Here is a 19,936-nt window from a genome sequence, read left to right as displayed (position 1 = left end):
CTGACATTAAATTTTGAAAATATTTGCTAAAAATACTCAAAGTAGAATTTTTTTTTTTTTTAAATTGAGGTAGAATTTTCTAGAGAGATTTTAAAGAGAAGATTAAAAAAAAATAACACTTGAGGAGAAAAAAAAACCTCCCCCTGAATTTGATACTCCCTTAATTTCTTACTCTCCTTTAATTTATTAATTTTTCTAGGGGATTTAGAAAGAAAAAATTGAACCTCCCCCTGAATTGGTTACTCCCCTTAATTTAATATCTCCCCCTTAAGTTAATACTAAGGTTTGGTTGTGTTAAATTTCAAAGCCCTAACACATTTGTCTAATTTACTAACACTTATATCTGTATCCTTGGTATAACTGTTTATTTGAATTTGATTAATCAATTATTAATTAATTTTAGATTCAGGCGCTTAACTTTAGTTTAAGGTTTAATAAGATAAGATTTTATTAATTCAATAACAGTTAACCATTATCAATAATTTATTGATTAATTTTTACTTGATTTAATAAGTTAATGCTTAATAAAATAATTTAAATTTCATATTAATTGATTGAGCTGTCAATGAAAGTGTTAGTTATAATTATATTTTTTTTATTTACTTCCTTTTAAGTGGGATTTGAAGTTAGCATGAAGTTAAAATTATTAGACACAGTTAAGTAAGTTTTAATTCAAGTCAATTTTAGTTCTCAAATGAAGTTAAACTTAAACAGTTAAGTTCTACTTATTAATTACATAATTAAGTTTAAAGTTAACGGAATTTAAGTTTTTAAGTTAGGTGTCTAAGTTTTAAATGGATTTAAAAGAATTATTATTATTATTATTTTTAAGGAATTTCTAACAGGATTTATAAATTAGTGTTTAAAAGGATTTTAAAATGATTTCTAAAATTATTTAATGACAATTAACATACGTTCAATTCAGCTTTGATTTTGGATTTAAATTAATATTAGTGATTAATTTAGGTTTAAGTTTTAAGTTTAAGTTAAATTTTTAAGTTTTAATTGTAATTTCAATATTAAGTTTTAATTTAAGTTTTAATATTCAGTTAGGTTAAATTAAGTTGAAAAATAATTTTAAGAAAAATAATGTTTAAGGAAAAAAAATTAAAATACTTTTTAAAGTTTAAGAATAGTTTTTTTTTTAATTTAAAATGGTTTTTAAAAGACGTTTAAAATAGTTTTTAAAAGATTTTTAAAAGAGTTTTTCTAAAATAATTTTTAAAAGAATTTTTAAAGTTTTTAAAATGATTTTTAAAAAAGATTTTAAAAGAATTTTTAAAGTTTTTAAAATGATTTTTAAAAGAGTTTTTTTTTAAAGAATTTTTAAAATAGTTTTTAAAGAATTTAAAATAATTTTTAAAGAGTTTTTTAAAATAGTTTTTAAAGAAGTTTTAAAATAATTTTTTTTTAAAGAACTTTTTAATATAGTTTTTAAAGAGTTTTTTAAAATAATTTTTAAATAATTTTCAAAATAGTTTTTAAAGAGTTTAAATTAATTTTAAAGAGTTTTTAAAATAGTTTTTAAAGAAGTTTTAAAATAATTTTTTAAAGAACTTTTTAAAATAGTTTTTAAAGAGTTTTTTAAAATAATTTTTAAAGAATTTTCAAAATAGTTTTTAAAAAAAATTTAAAGAATTTTTAAAATAGTTTTTAAAGAGTTTTTTAAAATAATTTTTAAAATAGTTTTTAAAGAGTTTTTAAAATAATTTTTAAAGAGTTTTTAAAATAATTTTTAAAGAGTTTTTAAAATTGTTTTTAAAGAAATAATTTTTAAAGAGTTTTTAAAATAGTTTTTAAAGAAGTTTTTAAAATAATTTTTTAAAGAATTTTTAAAATAGTTTTTAAAGAGTTTTTAAAATAATTTTTAAAGAGTTTTTAAAATAGTTTTTAAAGAAGTTTTTAAATAATTTTTAAAATAGTTTTTAAAGAATTTTTAACATAATTTTTAAAATAGTTTTTAAAGAGTTTTTAAAATAATTTGTAAAGAGTTTTTAAAATAGTTTTTAAAGAAGTTTTTAAAATAATTTTTTAAAGAATTTTTAAAATAGTTTTTAAAGAGTTTAAAATAATTTTTAAAGAGTTTTTAAAATAGTTTTTAAAGAAGTCTTAAAATAATTTTTTAAAGAACTTTTTAAAATAGTTTTTAAAGAGTTTTTTAAAATAATTTTTAAAATAGTTTTTAAAGAGTTTTTTAAAGAATTTTTAAAATAATTTTTAAAGAATTTTTAAAATAGTTTTAAAAGAGTTTTTAAAGAATTTTTAAAATAATTTTTAAAGAATTTTTAAAATAGTTTTAAAAGAGTTTTTAAAGAATTTTTAAAATAATTTTTAAATTTAATATAATTTTTAAAGTTAATTTAATTTTTAAAATAACTTTTTTTAAAAAAAAAATTTAGTTTTAATTCGAAATTTAATTTTTAATTAATTCGAAATTTAATTTTAATTTGAAATTCAATTTGAAATTCGAAATTTAATTTTAATTCATTTTAATTCATTTTAATTTAATTTGAAATTTAAATTTAAATTTTGATTAATTTTAATTTAATTTGAAATTTTAAATTTAAATTCAATTTGAAATTTGAAATTTAATTTGAAAATTAATTAATTTAATCTTTATTCATCTCACCCGATCTAGATTATCAGTCAGGAAATCTTATAATTTTGTGAGATGAATTAGATTTAATTACAGAGTTTGGTTTAACTTGTGTTAGATTTAGGTTTAGCTTTGGTCTCAACAAATAGGCATTCTTCTGATAAACTTCTAAGCTTGGTGAGTCACCTGGACATCATTAGAAGTAACCAACCTTTCGAGGTTTTCCGAATAGTCCTATCCATGGAGCTTAGTACTAAACCTTGGTCTAACTAGTTAGGATCCATTTAAAGGTAGCTTCGGTCGGTTCCACTTGGCCAAATGCACCAGATTGAAGTCATATCTTTCTAGATATGCGATGTCCAAGCTTCCCCAACGTACTATCATCAAAAAACTTCACCAGTACCATGATTCAAGTTAAACTGGGTCCCTTTTTAACTAATCCTAATTACCCTGCCGGGTTAGTTTATTTGGGTTACCTTGTCGGGTAAGTTAGTTTTGGAGGTGCCAGCTATTCTGGAGCCTCCCCCTCAATTATTGGCCTTTAATTTAAGATTTTTATATAATTAAAGTTGGTTTTAGTTAGGTTTTAATGTTTAATTTGTAATTTAAATTTAAGTTTTTAATTTTGAATTAATTAAATTGATCAAATTATCTTTCTTTAATAGCTTATTTTTAAAGTTTAAGTTTTTATTTATTTTTAAATTTGAATTAACTAAACTGTTTGAATTATATTTTCTTAACGGTTTATCTTTTAGCTTTTTATTAATTGTTAATTTTAAAATTTCTAGTTTATTTTTGTTTAATATATTATCTTTAACATTTAATTTTAAGTTTGTTAAATTCCGTTTTGATTTTATCAAAGTGTTTGATTTTATCCTTATATTTTCTTTGCCTTTTAAATTGATGTGGTTAATTGAATTTATTAGATTAGTTTTATCTTTAAAGTTTAATTTTTTATTAATTAAATTATCTTGGTTTTGGATAGCATTTTCTAGACTGATTTTATCTTGATTATTAAATATTTTATCAAGGTATTTATTGATTTTATCCATTTTCTCATTTTTAGCATTTAAATTCAAATTTATTTTAATGTTTGACTTATTTATGTCTAAATGCTCACCTAATTTCAAATTTTCTGAATTAATTAAATTATTTGAATTGATTTGGTCATTGTTCTGTTTGACCAAGTCAAGGTTGATGCCAAATTGATCAGAGTCTTGATTGACTTGATCAGAGTCTAGATTATTTTGTGATTTTGAATTTAAATCATTTAAATCTAGATTGTCATGCACCATACTTGGACTAATTTCATACTTATCATCATGCTGATTATTTAAACTACTATTAACAGGGGTATTTTGGTAAATATTACTAACCTTGAGCGCAACCCCTAATTCAGTAGGCTTTTCCGTTGGATTTGACTCGAGTCCATATTTGATTTTAACTTGATCTTCTAGCTCCAGTGGCGTCTCGTGAAGCTTGATCAACTGGGTCCACAGCTCATATGCATTCTTGTACTTTTCTAATCTGCATAAAATATTGTTAGGTAAAACATTACAAATAATGTTACTTACCTTTTTGTTCAGTTCTGAGTTTTGAGAAGGTTTCCTCAAAATTAGCATATAATCGATGTCTATGCTTCCTAAGAAGCATTCCATTAATCGCTTCCAGTAGTTGAAGTCTTCATGATCGTATGGTGGTGGTTCGCAGGGGTTCCATCCTTTTAGAAGAGTCATAATTTCTTGCATAAAGAGAAACAAACAAAAGATCCCAAGACTTGGTCTTGGATTAGCAGTGCTGAAAAAAATAATATTTCACTATTTTCAGAAAGAATAATAAAATATTATTAAAACATTAATAAAATATTTGAAAAAAATATTATTTCAAATTTTTGAAAATGTAATATTTTTTAAATACTAAACAATAGTGAAAAGATGGCGATGTATTTTAAAGACAAACGATATCTAATTTTTCTTTCAAAAAGTCCCCCCTTTGCCTGATTGGTGGTTGCACCAAATCAGAGCTGTACCTGCTCTGATACCACTTGTAGGACCGTTAGATTCGATAGAAGGGGGGGGGGGGTGAATATCGATTCGAAAAACACCGAGTATAAGCGCAGCGGAAAGGTAAATGAACACAGTTGTTTTTACTTCGTTCGGAGCCTGTGACGACTCATACTCGAAGGCCCGTGGTCCTTGACCACTTTCGTTGGGCAATCACTAGCAATTCGAATATAGTTACAAGATGAATATAGGAAATGCTAATGAAACAAAGTAATACCGACAAAGAAATAAACTAAAAACCGAAGGAGCACTTTGTCGGCGTCGCAGGAACGTAGAGCAGCAGGACCAACAGTAGAAGAGTTCTCAGATTGATGATTGATACTGAAGCTCCTGCCTAGGGCTTCTTTTATATGTTGCTCCGGGCGCCTGGATCCCTTCCGGGCCCCTGGAATGTGACGTAGCTGCTCAAACCGTGATGCTCCACGTGGCGACGACTCGACTGGATATAATTTGCCTTCCGGGCGCCCGGACCACCTTGTTCCAGAAAACTCCCTTTTCCTGTAAAACAAAGTTAGTCCGAGGCAATATATATCCTGCAAAATAGATTGTTAGCACATTTTATAATAGTATGAATTAGCACGAATAGTATGACTTAGATTCCGTCTTTCCGAGACCGGAATCTAGTCACGATCTCGACTTAGACATCCGAAATGGATCTAAGCCGGATCGACGCCTAATGTTCCCTTCCCGGGAACGCGTCCTCGCAGTCACTCCCCTCCAGTGACTTACCTCACTTACCTGCCAAACGTCCGGTCAGCCCGTCGACCCGTCTGGACTTCTCGCCAAGCGTCCGGTCAGCCCGTCGACCCGCTTGGACTTCTCGCCAAGCGTCCGGTCAGCCCGTCGACCCGCTTGGACTTCTCGCCAGCTATCCGGTCAGCCCGTCGACCTAGCTGGACTTCGTGCCAGACATCCGGTCAACCCGTCGACTTGTCTGGACTTCTCCTACACACTTAATGAAAGTGTCAGACAACAACAAACTAACTTAACCTGATTTGTCATTCATCAAAACCTGGGTTAAATCATTAGTGCTAACCGCACCAACAATTGGATCTCCCGATGACATAATCAATAATCACTAATGATCCTGTCTGAAAATGGGAAGGTGGAAAATTGGGATGTGACGGCTTTGCTGACCGCTTGTAGACGTCGCTCCGTTTTGCAAAACAAGTAACGTCAGTGTCGAGCCAGGGAAGGAGTCCCGGCGTTGGCCTTTCGACGCTCAAGTCAATCATCGGAAGTGTAGAAGGAAAGTGGAGCAACAGTGACGCAAGCACAAACAGTGAATAACGCGTATCTCTGTCGATGATGGACCTCCCTTTATATAGAGCCCTGGTGGGCGACGTGCATGCTTCTAGATGTGTGAGCGCATTTTCCAATATGTCCTATGAAAGAATCTATCAGGAAAGTACTTCTGACATTATACCTCAATAGGGCATGCATATCCCTGACTATGAAAGAACCTATCAGGAAAGTACTTCTGCATTCTCCGGTTGAACGAGTGGTCTGCTCGAGCATATTTGCAGCCGGTTGAGCCTTGACTTTCCCAACTGGCCGTTGCAATTGTCCTCCATTTGATCCTTTGATATTCGGATATTGACCATCTTAACTTTGACCTCTATCTTGATAATTGACTCCGCACCAGATGAACCTCCCTCTGTTGCCACATCAATATAAGTTGATAACCCTGGGACTATGATTAAATCCAGTAACAAATTAATCAGATATCTAAAGATTAATTCCTAACTACAAGACTACCAAAATATTTCTCTAAAAATATGATAACCTTATAAACATTGAATATTGGCAGCTTAAATGCAGGTCCTCCATCCGCACTTCTCAATTTATCGGGATACCGGATTAACTTTCAAAATTAATCAGTTAATCAGTTAAAAAAATAAATAATAATAATAATCACTAAGTTAGATAAGCAATGTAAATCACATGTGACAACTGAGAATATTTTAAACTATAAAAACAACAAAGTTGATATGTTTGACTTATTTATTCGGAACCAAATTTCAAAACGCAGTTTTTTTGAAAGATTTAGCCAAAACCAGCCAGACCTCTTCACTATGCATTGAGTCATGGAATAGCTAATTCCAAATTCCAACAGACGATATCCTGTTGACATTGCGCGAAAAAAAACAAAGAAGCTAATTGATCAGAAAAAAACAAGAAATGCTCGGAGATTTATTACTATAATTCAAGTCCAAGATTCAAAATATCTGTTCAATTTAGTACCTCATACACACAAGCAGCACATAGAATCAGAATAAGAAATACAGACTTCACCCTCTACACAAGTAAACAATCATCAAACCATATTGTCAACCATACTCATGATTTAAAATTTCGTCCTATTTCGAAGTTTTGATTCGGATCATAACAATATAGGTACTATTTTTTATATTGTATCGTGCCATATTAATATAATTTTGATATTTTTTAAATATAAAATATATTAATTTAAAATAAATAATAATAATTTTTTTAAAAAAAATATGAGATTTTAACCCCATTATCTGATCAATAAATATAAATGTAGATTTTATTATATATTTTTAAAAATAAATATATATGTTAAATTAATAGGATAAATTTATTAAGGTTTGATTATGTCGGTTTAAATCATCCCATTTACCGTGAAGAGTTGATTACAATTATTAATGTAAGTTTTTTTTTAGGTTTCCTAGGTTTTAATTCGGACATCTTCTCCACAGGTTGCCGCGCGCCCGAGCACGACCTGCCGGGGTCACCGTGGTTGTCACGCGTTTGCGAGCGCGTACATCTGCACCGCGACCCTATTGGAACCACCGTGGGATCGTGACGCTTCAGCGACCCCGTAGGGGGTCACTGAGGCATCGTGGCACTTCCATGACCCCGCAAGGGTCGTCGGCCATTGCGACGCTTCCCCGACCCAGTGGGGGTCACTAGAACTTCTGTGACCCTGCGAAGGACTTCGGGCCATCGTCACAAGGGCATTGTGACGCTTCCACTGCCCCGTGCGTGGGGCCATCGCAATGCTTCTGCGACCCTGTGGAGGTCACCGATGCATCGCATCGTTGCGCTTACGTGACTCCACAGGGGTTGCAGTAGCCCTTCCGCGGGGGTCACCGTGGTTGTCGTGCATTCGCAAGCGCGTACATCTCCACCACGACCCTATTGGGACCACCGTGGGGTCGTGACACTTCCACAATCCCGCAGGGGTTGCCAGGGCATTGCGACGCTTCCATGATCCATTGGGGGTCGCTAGGGCATCGCAACGCTTTTGTGACCCTGCGAAGACCATCGGGCATTGTCATCGGGGTATCGCAACGCTTGTGTGACCCTGTGAAGGTCATCGGGGTGTCGTCGCAAGGGCATTGTGACGCTTCCACGACCCCGTGCGTGGGGCCATCGCAATGCTTCTGCGACCCTGTGGAGGTCACTGAGGCATCACATCATTGCGCTTACATGACTCCATGGGGGTCGCATCAACCCTTCCGCGACCACGTGGAGCTCACCGAGATCAACCTTGCGGCGGCTTGCGGTGCTGGCTGTAGTTCCGGTGTAAGTCACCCGGCATGATATTTTAAACCTTGACCATACAAATATGCAATTGTACCAGAAAAAAAAAGGTGAATGAATAAAACACTTTCAAGACGGTAAAGTATATGAAAATTTTCAAACGGTTTGGAAAAATAATGGAAAAATCTTTTGTTGTGTGACTAGATATATAGCATAACGATTGCATCCTGGTTCCATTAGTCATATAACACTTATCTTTGAAAGAATAAAAACTTGTACACGATGCCACCAAAATCATAAACAACCAAACAAATTATTTATAGTATGTGTAGCATCTAATAGTATTACTCTATTAATTTTTATATATTGTTATTATAAAGGTGAAATCATCATCTTAGTAGTCTCCTCAGGATGACCTTATACTATCTAAAAAGGATTAAATCATGAGAGATATTTGTCAAAACAAAACTATTCTTTACATGGAACTTTCATTATATTGTTGAACTTTAACATCATGAGACATTATTCACAATAGAATTAGGGATGCTAAGATATCTAATACCTACATTTTTGGTACAAAAACTACTCAAATCAAAACTCAGACTAACCATGATTTTATTTAAAGCACGACTATCCATGCACATTCTATAAGGACATCTCTAATAGTTAAACCTCTCCATAATTTTTTTTTAGTTTCCAATATGTCACATTAAAATTTAAAAAATCTATTATTCTTTCCACAATAAAAAAAACCTCCATACAACTTTTTTACGACGTACAAATCACATATCTTTATTTATTATTTTTTCATTTAATATCTCTATATAATTGTTACTTAATATTTTAATTAATTCTTATCTTCAATTTAATTAATTTATTATTTTTAATTAATAATTTAATTAACATATAATTTTTAATTTAATTTAATTTATATTTTTTATTTAATATTTAATTAACTTATGAATTTTAATTTAATTATAACGATTTGAATTTTTTTAACTTATCAAATATATTTATTTTCAAACGAAAGGATTATAACTTTGACCATTATATAAAATATTTTAATTATTTAAAAAGTTAAACATGTAATATTATTTTTCAATGATTGATAACTCCATCTCTAAAAAAAAATATATATATTTAAAAAAAAATCAAATATGCTCTTAAATTAAATATCTCAAATTTCATCTCCACACTCAATAAAGTTTTTTTTCAACTTTTTTTAACTTTACAAACCTTTAAAAAGCTTACATTGGAGATACTATAAAAGTCATCCTTATTGGGATTCAACGAAGCCGGAAAGCAGGAATGATATAGCGACTCATCCTTTCCCTTATGAAACTTTTCCTTCCTTAGAAGTTCTTTAGCTTGCATATTTAAATCGTTCTTGAGGGTTCATTCGGTTCTGTGGGAGACTTGACAATTGTGCTGCATGGATAAGGTCTATAGCATGTTGGATCTTTTGAATAGGTGGTAAGCCACAACACTTGTGGGTCCTTAGGTATTCTTGTGGGTTCCACGTTAACATTTTGGGATAATAATATTACACGTGTATCCTTCTAAAACTAGGTGGTAAAAAATAATTCATTGCTGGTAGTATTTCTGTTAATTTGTCTCTAGATTACTACGAAAGAGACAAATTATGAGTGACTATTAATCATAGTTAGATGGCTAAAGCATGAGAGAAGGCGTACTCGAACATGCTGAATTTCAATCCCAAAATCTTATATGACAATACTCCATATTTTAATCACCGTCTCACCCCGCCCATCCCAAAGGGACTTGAAACTAGAACTATGTCAAAAAAAATAGAGAGGTTATCCTGAACTTTTTTACAAAATGACCTTAACTTTTGTAGTCAGGTTCTCTAGTCTTGTTTTTTTTTTGCCTTTCATATACTTCGGTGGCAAGTTCAAAATGATCTTTGAATCCCTCATGATTACAACTGAGAAGGTTGCGAGGAGGGCCTTATGTAATAGGAGTTCCCACATATAGTGCCAGTCATTTTGGCTGGTTTGGGCTCAAAACAGTCAGCTACATCCTACTCAGCTGCTGAGTATCTAAACTCATCATGTTCTATTATTTGAAATTCCCATCTAGATAACTTTTAATGGTTTTCATTTACTTCTGGCACTTCAAATTTTAAATATCTACTTCTCAATATGAATGTGTATGGTTGAAGTCACCTATTTCAGCAAGTAAAATGTAAAAAACAAGGAATATAATTAACCAAGAAAATCACTATAACATATTAATCTTTTACCATTATCTTTTTCATTTTACTTATATTTAAAAGCATAATGCTTGACTAATACAGAGAGACAGTTCGTATGATAACAAAATAAGGCTAGTTTCTACTGAGATAGTTGAGGAATTAATCACAAGAGAACCTTGGTTTACCTTTCATTGAAAAAGTAAAAGCAAAAGCAAAAGCAAAGCAAAATCATAAATTTCCAAGAACTCTATTCCTAGCCTTCAATAAAATTAAACAATACAAAGTGCTCGGTAAGTTAACAAAGTTGTACATCCAGAGTTGTCATCAATGACAAACTAATTTCATTAATACATATATAATCATTAAAATTGAGAATTCAAGCCCCATTCTATGTTGGAAATAATTTGGGATACTTTAGCAATTTACCCAAATAAATACCACACTAAATGGATTTCAATCTGCAAAAAAGCATAGTTATCGCAAAGCAAACAACAAGATTTCTTAATTTCTTTTTCAGATTCCTTATGTCTGAATCCTCTTAATTTTTAGGGCCATTGTCTAACAGAAAGTTATTCCCTAGGAAATAAGTTTACCAACATCAAACACATAAGAAACTGGATGTTCTACATTCTTTTAATCCTCTCCCCTGTGAATGCACTACTCAAAAGAGAGTGGAAAATGAAACTTGTCAAATAAAGAAGAAAAAATTAATACATCATAAAATAAAAGATATTTAACGCATAATCCACAAAAAGCATGTAGCTAACGTAGATGAAGCAGGTCGACCCAGAGCTAATAGGATTTACGAGGCTCAACTCTGTCAAATAAAGAAGAAAAAATTAATGCATCATAGAATAAATAAGATATTTAACGCATAATCCACAAAAAGCATGTAGCTAACGTAGGTGAAGTAGGTCGGCCCAGAGCTAATAGGATTTACGAGGCTCAGCTCTCTATTTTTTAGCACCAAGACATTCAGCATGAAGTCGGTTTGCCCAAGCGTCGGTCGGACTTATGGAGCTTAGCTCTCCACTTCTCAATATCAAGGCACACAGCATACAGCCGACCCAGCGCTGGTCGGACATTCAGAACTCAATTCCTTACTCCTCAAGGGCAAGACCTCCAGCATATGAGCAAGAATGCGAAGAGAAACTGGCGATCGAGGGAGAGAGCATGCACACCACCCACCCCCCTTCCTCTGGCCTAGAGCGATGGCGACTAGATTGGAAAGGGGAAGTTGGTCAAACCTTCTAAGACTTAGCTCTCTGCTCTTCAGAAGTAAGGCCTCCAGCATATGGTCGGTCGGCCCAAGTGCGGGTCGGACCTTCTGAGACTTAGCTCCTTGCTCTTCAAAGGCAAGTTTCACAATATACAACCGGTCAGCCAAAGAGCCGGTTGAACCTTCCGAGACTTAGCCCCATACTCTTCAAGGGCAAGACTCCTATCATATGGTCAGTCGACCTCAAATTGTCGGTCGGACCTATGAGGCTACGCCCCCCACTTCTCTTATATTCGTCTCCCATAAAAGTTATTTAACACATAATCCACAAAAAGCATGAAGCTAATGTAGATGAAGTCGGTTGGCCCAGAGCAGATCGGACTCACGAGGCTCAGCTCCCTACTTTCAGCGCCAAAGCATTCAACATAAAGTCGGTTTGCCCAAGTGTCGGTCGAACAATTATGGGGCTTAGCTCCCCACTTCTCAGCGTCGATGCACACAACATACATCCAGTCGGATCCAGCGTTGGTCGAACATTCAGAGCTCAGTTCCTTACTCGTTATGGGCAAGACCTCCAGCATATGAGCGAGAAAGCGAAGAGAAGCCTGCGATAGAGGGAGAGAGCACACACACCCCCCCCCCCCCCCCCCCCCCGACCTAGAGCGATGGAGACTTGATTGGAAAGGGGAAGCTGGTCGAACCTTCCGGGACTTAGCTCTCCGCTCTTCAGAAGTAAGGCCTCTAGCATATGGCCGGTCAACCCAAGTGCAAGTCAAATCTTTTGAGATTTAGCTCCTTGCTCTTCAAAGGCAAGTTTTACAATATACAATTGGTCGGCCAAAGTACCAGTTGGACCTTTCGAGACTTAGCCCCATACTCTTCAAGGGCAAGGCCCCTATCATAGGGTTGGTCGACCCCAAAGTGTCGGTCGGACCTATGGGTCTAATCTCCCCACTTCTTATATACCAGTCTCCCATCATGTGGTCGATCGCCTACCAGGCCGGTCGTATTTCTTCCAAGAGACAACAGTATCAGAGAATCGTAACAACTTGTCAAAGAATAACGATCATTCGCCAGAGAATATTTCATTCAATGGAACCTTCTTCTAAGGATGGTCATACATATTCCATCACCTGACGTTAATTGACATATTCTAACACCAGATATTCTTAACCGGCTTATTATTGCGGAGGTTATTAGGCGGGTCAGTATAAAAAGGGGTTCTCTCCATTGACCAAGTATGTTTTAATAAACGTCTTTGCCATACAGTTTACAGTGTGCATGCCCACTACTGGTCTACTATTCATTTTCTTCTCTATTCGGTTATTGTTTTGACTTAAGCGTCAAAGTGGCGGTGTCAAGGAACTCGGATTCTTCCTGTTTCTCACTCTAACATTTCCATTTGCTCTTTCTAGTGCGCGTAGAGAGGAGAGCTCGAGACCATTTTCTTTCATCTCAGAGTCTTCTCATGGTTATAATAAGAGTCATTTACCTAGTATGTCATCTCTCCTGATATGATTTCAAACAGGATCAATAACAAACAAAATTCTGAGAAAAAAAAAACTTCAAAAAATTGCCTGCAATGATAGTCATCGAGTGAATTTTTTTTTTTTACTAATTTTTTAGCCTCTCTGAGAAGTTCTATAGCTAAACAACAACAGAGGTTGTGCCATCGCCAACTTCATCAACTTGAACTTTGGAAATATCTGAATGTGGAGTAAAGGAGTCCCTTGCTCTAACATAATCTATCATGATGGTAAAAAGTGAATACGTTCGCCCCCAGTGTCTCCGCAATCCGTCCCAGTGCCAACACGGAGGAAGTAAATCTCGGACGACTACTAACCTTTGGAATAATGATTAACACATAAGAAAGATATTTATCTCGACTTTTATCAAGATTCGTCTAACATAACCTATCATCTTCCTTCATTTAGAGGTCAATTACAGAATACAGAAACAAAATATGCACAGAATGTTTCCTAAATCTTAGAAAACTAACAAGTATAAAGCATACCCAAAGGATACCAACTAGCACCTTAGCAGCTGGATTGTCAATGTGAAGGGACTTCAAAATAGTGGCAGTAACGCTACGTCCTCTACCAGTTGACTGCAATATCTTTTCCTACACAGGCCGGCTGATTAACTTCTAAGAGGATTCAAGAAAATCCATTCTCGCACGATCTCCTTTCTCCTCCTTCCTATTGTTTCACACTGAGGTTTGCTGCATTTGGGAGCGACCGAGCGAGCTGCGTTTCTTCCTACTGTTTCACACTTTCACTTCCGTTCCTTCTCTTTCTCTCTTCCTTCCAAAAGATTCTTTTCTCTTCCCTTCCGTTCTTTTTCTTTTCTCTTCCTTCCCCGTTAAGGATTTTTTACCATTCCTTTTCTTCCTCAATCCACGCCTCCGAGTAAACAGTTAATGACAATTTAGATGAAATTTAGTATCACGATATATTTGTTAAAAGTGTATGATATATTTCTTAAACTATTTAAAAATTCTAATATATTCAATAACTTTTATACTTTTCCCTTTCAAGACCTAAAGAAAGCAGAAGCTTCTTCCTGGCAGGTGCAAGTACAGAGATAGGAAGTATCGCAGAAACCATCCGTGGGGAATCCCAACCATCGCAAAGCACCAAAAAGCATGGCGAGAACCACATGAAAAGTTGTGCTATTATTTCATATAGAATCTTACAGCTCATAATTAACATGACCCAGTGTTAACTTCAGCTCATAATTGGAAGGCATTTTAAATTAGATCACAACAATTACACTTCCAAATCCATGTTTAAATTTAAATCCCTCCTCAAAACCGGGATTTTTTGCTCCTAGCGCCATGAACTTTGAATCGACAAATCAAATATGCCTTTTAATGGCATCGCTTTTGCTTGTTCTCCTAAAGAACAGCTTTTAGTTACCAGGCGAGAAAAATAAAGTCCCCATCAACACAAACTAAAATTTTCTCTTTATCGATTATAGAAAAGATATGTCGATGCGGAGCATAGGAAGCTTGAGTCCCCTTCACGCTACTTTGTCGTCGGCTTCTACCTTTCTTTCGCTATAAAGAACAGTTCCTTTCCCACTCATGCAACCCAACACAGTTCTATTCTCCTCCGTCAATGGCAAAGCAGAGGAGATTCTGTGAAGTCTGAAACAGAGGAGGAGGAGATGGAGATTGAAAGGCCAAGCTTCATCAGAAACGGAGTAGTGAGACTTCCACCTGGATTCAGGTTCCACCCAACTGATGAAGAACTGGTGGCGCAGTACCTTAAAAGGAAGGCCTTTTCCTGCCCATTGCCTGCCGCAGTTATTCCCGAGATCAACCTCTCCGAGTTCGATCCTTGGGATTTGCCAGGTACCTTGTGAAGGACAAGTAGTTAATTTAGTACAATAAATTTGACATCTTTTGTACATTTAGGTGAGAACGAAGGAGACAAGTACTTTTTCAATTTGGTAGAGAGATCCACGTACCACCGTAGCAACCGAGCGGCTGGCTCCGGCTACTGGAAGTCTACCGGAAAGCCAAAGCCGGTGGTGGCGCTGGCGAGCAAAGAGCTGGTAGGGATGAAGAGGGTGCTCGTCTTCCACCGGTGGAAGTCACCCCAAGGTTCGCGAACCGATTGGGTCATGCAAGAGTACTGCCTCCCAAGATCGAACTCAATCCACGTAAGGAAAAAAAAAACTAGTTTTATCCATTAGAATTCCACATAAATGTGTGCAATATGATTCAGCTCTTCGTGGAGCAGAGCAAAGACTGGGTGGTCTGCCGCATATTTAAGAAGAGGACAAGTGGAGTAGCCGATCATAGAGCACGAAGAAGGAGGTCCGGCAATTGCAGAGCCGTGCTCGTTCCTTCTTGTTCTTTCTCTTCCTCAAGCTGCGTGACTGGTCTCGAAGAGGAGGAGCAGGAGGAAGGAGATGAAGGTTGCAGCAAGGCAATCGATTAGAGTTCGCTTTGTGTTGTTTTAGAGCTTTAAATTTGGAGCTGTGATCTCTGCACCGTGTGAATTATTACCATCTCTAGTGCTAACTAGCTCGTTCTTGCTGGTTTGATTTTATCAATCAAGAAAGCGATTGAACTTTTCATTTCCAAAGAGAATCCAACGATTTATGACAGAACAAGATAAGGTTGAGTAGGGGACAGACAAGTCGGTTGTGACGCAGCTGTTGTTCTCCGTGGAGAATTAAAAGCTCCATGGTTCATGTGATAGGACAGTAGTGTCAGGTGGAAGGCATGGGGCCGGGCTGCATGCATGGCCTTGTCAACATTTACCTGCCATGGATTCCTTATCCGAAGCTCCTGTGCACTGATTGGTTGGTGGCAGGAAGATGATCGCCAGAGAGTGTTTATCTCTTGTCATCTAGCCATCTGGTCCAACGTTCATTTTCGCTCAAGAAAAAACTATGAAATGCTACAAAAAGAAGAAGATAAAAGCATAACTAGGATTTATTATATATAATTGATCTCAAACTATTGGGAGAAACACGACAGTAATGATTCATGATTTCACTTGATTCTTCAAGTAATGAATAGTTAGAAGAGGATCGACATTGAAGGCCGTTCTTCATCATTCATTAGTTAAGAGAAGAGATGGGTTTATTTATGGCTAATGAAGTTTACGTGCTTGCTTTATTGTTGAGAAACAAGTATGGACTGTGCATCATTTCAACGAGGAATGAAGAGGCGTCCTTAGTGGTTTGAATTGATTAATCATTTAAATTAAACCCCCTTTGAAGGATGATGATAATAATAATTATTATAATATAACCGTTAATTTGTAATGCCAAATGTATTCTTATCTCGGTTTAACCATCCAATTGGCTATGCAGCACCTTCCATCACGATCCAGAGTGATATTATTGAATAAATATTCTCATAACGACATTGAAAAACAATTGTCGTTGTAGTATAGTGGTGAGTATTCCCGCCTGTCACGCGGGTGACCCGGGTTCGATCCCCGGCAACGGCGATTTTTTTTTATAAATTCAAAATTTTTACTCGTCCAAATTCCCACTCTGCTGCGTCTCGAACTCCTCGTGATCAAACTCAGCGCGGGCGCGATCGATTCGGTCACCGTTGAATCCCGGCAGTCAGGCCTGGCCCGCGTCTGAGGAAGTTCCGGCGGCAGCTCCGGTCCACCGCCTCCGGGACCGATCCCTTGCCCTAGAGCTCTCGAACCCACTCAACCACCATGCAGATGACTAAACTCGAAAGCCACGTACGTCCTCCTGCTGGCCAGCTTCATCGCCGGCTGCTGCCGCTGGCCGCAGTCGCCGTCCGGCAGCCAACCGAGGCATCAAATAAGCAATTAATGAAATTTAGATATGCGATGAATTTATTTATTTTTATAATAATAATAAAAATATCATAGATTTATCGTTGACAATATTATAAAACATGATAAAAAATATTATTACTGACAGATTAATTAATTTATAATCAGTAATACTATTATATATATATAATACTTTATCAAAATATTGTGAAAACACGTTTTTGGCTATCTTAGAAAGACCTTTCTTTTATTCCTAATAATGTTGGATTTAACACTAACATCTTAATTTGTCTATCTGTAGGAAAGAAAGTAATATTTTTCTTATTTTATTCCTACCTAAATTACGTGAAAATGAATGTAAATGAAATCCAAAAACTGATTAATCCTAGCGATGACCTCCCACAGAAATTTAGGTCATCCAAGTGGATTGTTGCCCATAGGAAAATCTTTATAATGCACCGCAGTTGGGATTCGACTCTTAACCACTTGAAAACCCTAACTCAATATCAAAAAAAAAAAAAAAACCTCTATACTTGTATGTAAACCAAGATGCTTGAAACTCAATCTCGAAGAAGAGATGTATGTAGGTCAAACATGAGAGAGGAGTCACACAGATTAGCCAAGATGACTGGTGGCCATGAAAACCACAAACAGGCTTTTCAGAAACCATGCAGTCAGAAACCCTAGCTAGAAGCCTCCACCATGGGGATCACATAGGCAAATCATTCTTGGCTACCAAAGACAGGCTCTTGGATTGGATAAGTAACTTAAGAACAATAAACTAAGTAATTATTCATACATACATGAAGTTCATCTTCTATTTAAAAGAACCTAAATCAAAATTCATCACCATCTGCTCGCAGCTGCAGGAAGAACATGAAGTTCATCTTCTCAAATTCCTCCTTCAGATGGAATGAAAAGAGAATCATACGCGATAATAATCCTATAGAGACTACAGCCCATATACCTGGCCTCAAAATTCAATTTTTCATTAATTATCAACCTATCAATAATAATTGAAAAATCTACCAAAGACAGGCTCTTGGATTGGATAAGTAACTTAAGAACAATAAACTAAGTAATTATTCATACATACATGAAGTTCATCTTCTATTTAAAAGAACCTAAATCAAAATTCATCATCATCTGCTCGCAGCTGCAGGAAGAACATGAAGTTCATCTTCTCAAATTCCTCCTACAGATGGAATGAAAAGAGAATCATACGCGATAATAATCCTATAGCTAGAGACTACAGCCCAACCTAGCCTCAAAATTCAATTTTTCATTAATTATCAACCTATCAATAATAATTGAAAAATTGGTTTATAGATTTTTATACACATAAAATTCACATCCATTAGATCATTTTATTGGACTAATTCCTAAACAAAATCTAATAATCCAGACATCTAATTAATCGACAACACAAGTAATTAATAAAACATGCAATAAAACCTCTATACTTAGATGTAACAGGCCGATCGAGATACTTGGAACTCAATATCGAAGAAGAGATGTAGGTCAAGCATGAGAGACAAGAGTCACTCAGGTTAGCCAAGATGACTTGCCATGAAAACCACAAATAGGCTTTTCAGAAACCCTAGAAGCCTCCATGGGGACAGAGGCAAGTCATTCTTGGCTACCAAAGATAAACTCTTATCTCCATGTAAGACCTCTCTTCCTTGTGATACATATCTGGTTACCTCCAAGGGCTTCTATTTATAGACGTCCAAGGCCATGAATTTTCTTGGAAAAAGATTTGACCTTTGATGCATGCACAAGTTATGACCTTATCTTGAATGCTGATAACCTTACTTTAGTATCTGTTCTTTCCTTACTGACATTCTTATCTCTTCGTTGATGAACACCAAGTTGGGGTTGACCTTGAATAAGGATCAAATCTATGAAAAAAGATTGCTGTATTATATTGTTCCATGTACACGGCAATAGTATCCTCAAGGAGGACAGCAAGATCACACATGGCTTTTTGTCTCTCAAAGGAAAAGTGTGTGATCAGGAATATATTCTATGAAAAAATAGTTAGGTTTGGGGTCACAAAATGACCCTCAGAAATCAGAATGGGCATGCATGAGAGTCAAGTTGGAGAACAACATGATCTTTCCGTGTCCATGAACTAATTCAAATAATTTAGGAATGCAAATTTTGATCCATCAAGTTAGTTCTTTAAAAAAATTTAGATTGGATTTAGTGCAATGCACATCCAACACATGTATATATGCTACGGACATCCGCTGCGGATCTGTGCATTTTTTTATTTTATTTTTTTTTAACTTGCGGATATGTCATTTAAGGTATTACATTTAGGGTTTAGGGGTTGTTATAGTATTAAGCATAAAAAAAATTAAATCGATTTTTTTTAAGTACTCACGAGGTGCGCATGGTAAGGTCTTTAGGATATCATTTCTCTCTCTATATATATCCTGCATACCCGCCTGTGCACACCTCCTCGTGGTCGATTGAGTTGTGGGGTACACCCCGATATATACTGTTGGGTCCTTTATTGCTGATGCAAACGGAGTGCAGGCAGAATGATGGTATACCACCGTTTTCGGTTAAGTCGAGACTAGAGTTAGACTTTATCTCTTTAAGACGAATTTGTCCCGCATACGGTGCTCACAGAATACGGCAATCGTCTCCCAAGATATAACGACTTTTATCTTGTGATAGCAGCACTGCAAATCGCAAGACCTCCGAACTGAGGAAGCTTCTTGAACTCTCTAATGCAAGAATGCAATACTTGCTTTGCTTGGAAGGAAGTGAGTGAATGAATATGTGAGGGATTTTATTTATACATATGAAAGGGTATAAGAACCTCTTGGTTCAATTAGATCTCATCCATCCATTTTAAAATGGGTAATGTAGATCGCATCCTTTCCTAAGAGGCATTCTACCTCTTCATTAGATGCACCCTTTAATCATCCAAAAGACATTTAAATCTTTTTGATTATTTTTTCATTTATAATTTCTAACATATACAAGTTTGATAGACTACACACCTGTCCATGGATGACCCCTTGGATGACTCTCCCGTAGATG

General features: G+C 35.2%; 1 protein-coding gene and 1 non-coding gene across 3 annotated transcripts; both read left to right on the top strand.

Moving 5' to 3' along the window:
- The first annotated feature begins 14,583 nt into the window (after positions 1-14,583).
- On the top strand, positions 14,584-15,689 carry LOC121967813 (NAC domain-containing protein 83-like). Of its 2 annotated transcripts, none has more exons than XM_042518285.1 (3): positions 14,584-14,958; positions 15,022-15,269; positions 15,335-15,689. In XM_042518285.1, the coding sequence occupies exons 1-3, from the start codon at positions 14,772-14,774 to the stop codon at positions 15,548-15,550; spliced, it is 651 nt and encodes a 216-aa protein (XP_042374219.1). In that variant the 5' UTR covers positions 14,584-14,771; the 3' UTR covers positions 15,551-15,689. The 2 variants fall into 2 exon arrangements, with proteins under 2 accessions (XP_042374219.1, XP_042374218.1); XM_042518284.1 differs by having other exon boundaries at positions 14,586-14,958; positions 15,350-15,689.
- An 812-nt stretch (positions 15,690-16,501) lies between these two features.
- TRNAD-GUC lies at positions 16,502-16,573 on the top strand. The gene has a single exon. It is a non-coding gene; the product is annotated as a tRNA-Asp (tRNA).
- The last annotated feature ends 3,363 nt before the right edge of the window (positions 16,574-19,936 follow it).

Source organism: Zingiber officinale, chromosome 3B, assembly GCF_018446385.1.
Source record: "Zingiber officinale cultivar Zhangliang chromosome 3B, Zo_v1.1, whole genome shotgun sequence".
Classification (NCBI taxonomy): domain Eukaryota; kingdom Viridiplantae; phylum Streptophyta; class Magnoliopsida; order Zingiberales; family Zingiberaceae; genus Zingiber; species Zingiber officinale.
This window is presented reverse-complemented; position numbering and strand designations above follow the sequence as displayed.

Bases quoted from the DNA above. Each gene is read 5' to 3' on its own strand.
- LOC121967813 (XM_042518285.1), top strand. From the start codon at position 14,772: ATGGAGATTGAAAGGCCAAGCTTCATCAGAAACGGAGTAGTGAGACTT. The intron at 14,959-15,021 runs GTACCTTGTGAA...TTGTACATTTAG, and splicing joins CGATCCTTGGGATTTGCCAG to GTGAGAACGAAGGAGACAAG. The intron at 15,270-15,334 runs GTAAGGAAAAAA...AATATGATTCAG, and splicing joins CAAGATCGAACTCAATCCAC to CTCTTCGTGGAGCAGAGCAA.